Source organism: Bison bison, unplaced genomic scaffold, assembly GCF_000754665.1.
Source record: "Bison bison bison isolate TAMUID 2011002044 unplaced genomic scaffold, Bison_UMD1.0 scf7180017864383, whole genome shotgun sequence".
NCBI classification, from domain to species: Eukaryota; Metazoa; Chordata; class Mammalia; order Artiodactyla; family Bovidae; genus Bison; species Bison bison.
This window is the reverse complement of record NW_011494955.1, coordinates 159,386-163,128: the sequence shown is the minus strand read 5'-3', so window position 1 is coordinate 163,128 and position 3,743 is coordinate 159,386. Positions and strand designations below refer to the sequence as shown.

At 60.9% G+C, this 3,743-nt stretch overlaps 2 protein-coding genes across 2 annotated transcripts in view; both read left to right on the top strand.

Moving 5' to 3' along the window:
• The window catches only part of LOC105001641 (zinc finger protein 250-like), a 10,334-nt gene extending 9,750 nt beyond the window's left edge, over nucleotides 1-584 (top strand). The window contains exon 6 of the mRNA XM_010858032.1: nucleotides 96-584. Coding sequence (XP_010856334.1) covers nucleotides 96-584 — 489 coding nt within the window. The remainder of the gene's footprint in view (nucleotides 1-95) is intronic.
• Nucleotides 585-3,407: 2,823 nt separating this feature from the next.
• Nucleotides 3,408-3,743, top strand: part of ZNF446 (zinc finger protein 446) — a 26,046-nt gene continuing 25,710 nt past the window's right edge. The window contains exon 1 of the mRNA XM_010858031.1: nucleotides 3,408-3,716. Coding sequence (XP_010856333.1) covers nucleotides 3,713-3,716 — 4 coding nt within the window. The 5' untranslated portion in view covers nucleotides 3,408-3,712. The remainder of the gene's footprint in view (nucleotides 3,717-3,743) is intronic.

Below are 3,743 nucleotides of genomic sequence, written 5' to 3'. Positions count from 1 at the left end.
ACCATCCTGAGAACCACTGAGGCCTGAGGGTGCGGCCCGACCTTCCCCGGCGGGTGGTTGGGCCCTTCCGCGCACACAAGCCCCCTCCTCCGCAGAGGCCTCCACTCTGGAGGAGCTCGGCGCGGGCACTGGGGTTCCTCCTGTACCTGGTGACGAGATCTGCCGCTTGTCGGCCACGGCTCACCCCTCCAGCCTCAAGCGGTCTGGCTGCAGAAAGGACGGGGGAGGCCGGCAGGGTGCTGCCGGTTCACGCGTGTCTTCCCTGTGGTACCACCAGAACGGGAGGTGCTGGAGGGCGTGGAGGTGGTCCGGAGACATTTCCGAGGTTTCCACCCAAACGAGGCTTCATAGAGAACCGCTGCACCCCCGCTGCCGGGAGATCCCCCACCCCAGGCCTCAGTTCAGCTCAGGCTTCCTGGGAGCGGGCCCGTGGACAGGAGGCCTTGTGGGAGGTGGCTGTTGGCTTTAGAACCAGTGGCTGGGCTCTGAGCCTCAGCTCCCACCTCCGGGGAAGAGAAAACATTGAGGCTGCAGAGGGCAATCTGCAATCCCCGCAGGCTCCCGCCAGCTCCGCCTCTGCCTGAGGCGGCTTCTCCTGACAGCGCTGAGGGGCTGGTGTGGCTGGGGTCTCCACTCCCCAGAGGAGGCTGAGGCGCAGAGAGCTCGCCCCTTCACCCCACACTTAGCCTGCCAGCTCGGAAGGTGAAGCCTGCCTGGCTCCCTGCACAAGGCCGACCCTCAGGAGGAGGGGAGTCCTCAGGGAGCTGGGGGGCAAGGTGCAGAGTGCCGGTTCCCTGGCTATGCTTGTTCACTCAGATTGTGGTCCCGGCTTAGCTCCTGTGTCCTGCCCTCCCTAAAGTCAGCGCCATCCGAGCCTCTCCAGCCCCACTGCCCTGACGGAAGGTGACCACAGCAACAGGTTCAGAGGAGGCGGATTGGCCACTTGCTTCTGTGGGATCCAGTGTCCGTGTGCCTGCCTGTGCTCCCCTCATGGGGTGGAGGACTTGACACCACCTGAAGCTGTGTGTGGCGCTCTTCTGAGACCCCTTCCCAGGGTGCCATAGCCCACCCAGTAGGGGCACTGAGGCAGACAAATGGGCTGGGGGCCCGGTTGGCTTCTTGTGGCCTTCCACCTGGGGCATCTCCACCCGGGGTCTCACCTCCAGGGAAGTTAACGGTGCATTTATTGGAGGGGAAAAGACTAGAAATTGCGGCTTGGAGGTACGTTTTAAACTCTGCACGGCACTGTGCAGGTCCGAGGCCTCAGCCTCCAGGTCGTGATTCAGAAGGTTTTGATAAGACAGAGTCCAGAGAGACTCCCTAATAAAGGTTTCTTTTTAGAAACATGAACATAGCTGGCCTGAAGCGGGTTTCATCTCAGCGTGATGCACACGTGTTGTCACACAGCTGCAGGGCCCTGGCTTCAGGTCTGGTCCCTGTGAGGGGCTGCAGGGTAGAGGTGCAGCCTGTCTGTCCCCTGAGCAGTCGGGGACCCGGATGGGGTGGGGCTGCCCCACGCTGCAGCTCTGCTGGGAGATGAGCCCTTGTGGGTCCAGACCCTGGAATCTGAGGCTGTGGCCACGTGTGGTGACCCAGAAGGTTGACCCCAGCCCAGTGAGCGCTCCAGCTCCATCACCTCAAGACCTCACATTGTTAGGTTTAAACCTGCCGGCAGGCTGCCGCCCCTGAAACCTCACAAGTCTTTGAAGGAAAGGAGACTTGGGGGTAGGGAGAGGGGTCACACAGGGTCAGGCTCCCCAAGACTCCTCAGAGGCAGGTCCTCTGAGCCAGTGTCCAGCCGTCTTGGGCCCAACCTCTCTGCCCTGGTCCTTGCCTTGGCCTGGCTCTGTCTTGTCTTCCCCTAGGCAGGCCTCCATGAGGGAGCATTGAGCAGGTTATATCAGGGTCTGTTGGTGTGGCTGTGAGATGCAGGCAAACCCCACAGCTTACAGAGCGCTGTGGTAGGAGCCCGTGGGACTCAAGAGCAAAGGAGCCTGTTGCATATCAAACAGGTTCCCAGAGAATCAGTCACATGCAACCTTTGTTGCATCTCAGAAGAAGCTCCTGGAACCTGGTTTCCACCCTGAGCCCTACTGACCCCTCAGGCTAGGCCTGGTGCCCTGTCCAGCCTCCTTCCTGCTTCACTGAGCTTTTCTTGCCATGTGGTTGGCTCCTACTACCCCAGTTCCTCCACCCTCCTCAAGTCCACCCTCCCAGTACCAAGGGGTAGGAACAGCAACCATAAGTATCCCCCTGCCCCCATGTCTTGGCCCCAGAGTTGTCCTCCAAACTTTTGTGGTCATGTTGGGCTGTGTCCTGCCAGGCTGACCCCTCTGCTTAACCCCGAATGTGTTATGACTAAGTTTTTGTGGGTTTTCTAGGTCAAGATGAAGGACTGAACACATGCATCTTACTTGGTCCAGAAACCCACTGAAACCACAGGGAGCGTTTGAAACACTAACCCTTGGGAATTCCCTGGCAGTCCGGTGGTTAGGACTCCAAGCTTCCATTGCTGGGGGCCCAGGGTTCGATCCCTAATTGGGGAACTAGGATCCCACATTCTGCGTGGTGTGGCCAATAAGTAAATAAAACACAAAACCACAAGTAGGATCGTGAAAGAGGAGGCAATGGCATACGGAAGCTAGAAGTGGGTGGAAATCGAGGAGCTAGTACCGATTTAGGGAAAAGCTAAATACTGAGTTGGCGCTGGTGGACGTGCGGGGTGGTCCAACCAGGCTCACGCTGTAGAAATCCAGAAGGCTTGAAAACCAGCAGCCCTCTGGAAGGGTAGACCCAAAATAAACATGACTGAGGGAAATCTCCTGAATAGGCTGTTAGAGCTCCAGCTCTCCCCACATGGTAGATGGTGGAAGAGACCTTTTTTTGCAGGACTCATCTAGCTGAAGGCACGTCTGAGAGTCTGAGGATATAGATTACGGGACAGTTTCCTCATCAGTAGATGAGTGCCTGCTGTCCCTGCACACCCGCAGGGCGCTCAGTGGTAGTCGAATGACGGACCCCAGCGCCACCCTCGCTGGAGAAATTCCTGGGGAAGGCGGAGAACGCTCATGGGTTAGGCCAGCCTTCCCGGCAGGTCCCTGCTTCCTCCTGGGACCCCGAGAGGCGAGTCTCTGGGAAACTTCCGGCCGCCTGGGAGGGCAGGGCCACGCTCCGGCGGTCGCCTTGGAAATAGCCGGAGGCGGGCCGCTGTGCTCCCGCGGTAACCACGGCGACCGCCGGCGCCCAGAAGGAGGCTGCAGGGAGAGCACCAGGGCGGAGCGCTAGCCTGATTGGCCGAGAGGTCACGCCCCGCCCCGCCTCACCTCTCGGCCAATAGGTGCCGGCCTGCTGTGCGCATGCACAACGTCCGGAGGTCTCGTCCATCTCTGCAGTTGGTGAGTCTTCGGGGGCGGGTGCAAAGGGAGAGCGGCTGCCGGGACGGGGCGGGAGACCCCCGAAGCCCGCGGCGCCGCAGATGCCGCTCGGAGGAACGGGGCGCCCCTCAGTCATGCGAGGCCTCCGAGAAAGAGCACCTGCTCTGAGGCCGCTCCTGTGCTCGCGTGCTGAGGCTCATGGGAAACGTAGTCCGACGGGAGGGGGGCGGGGTCTCGGAGCAGACGTGTGATTCGCCAGGGCTGCGTCGCCGAGGCAACGCGCGAAGGGCAGGCCGACGGGGGCTGCGGAAGGGACGGGGCTTCAAAGCAGACGCGTGATGGGTCAGGGCCGCGTCGCCGGGGCAACGC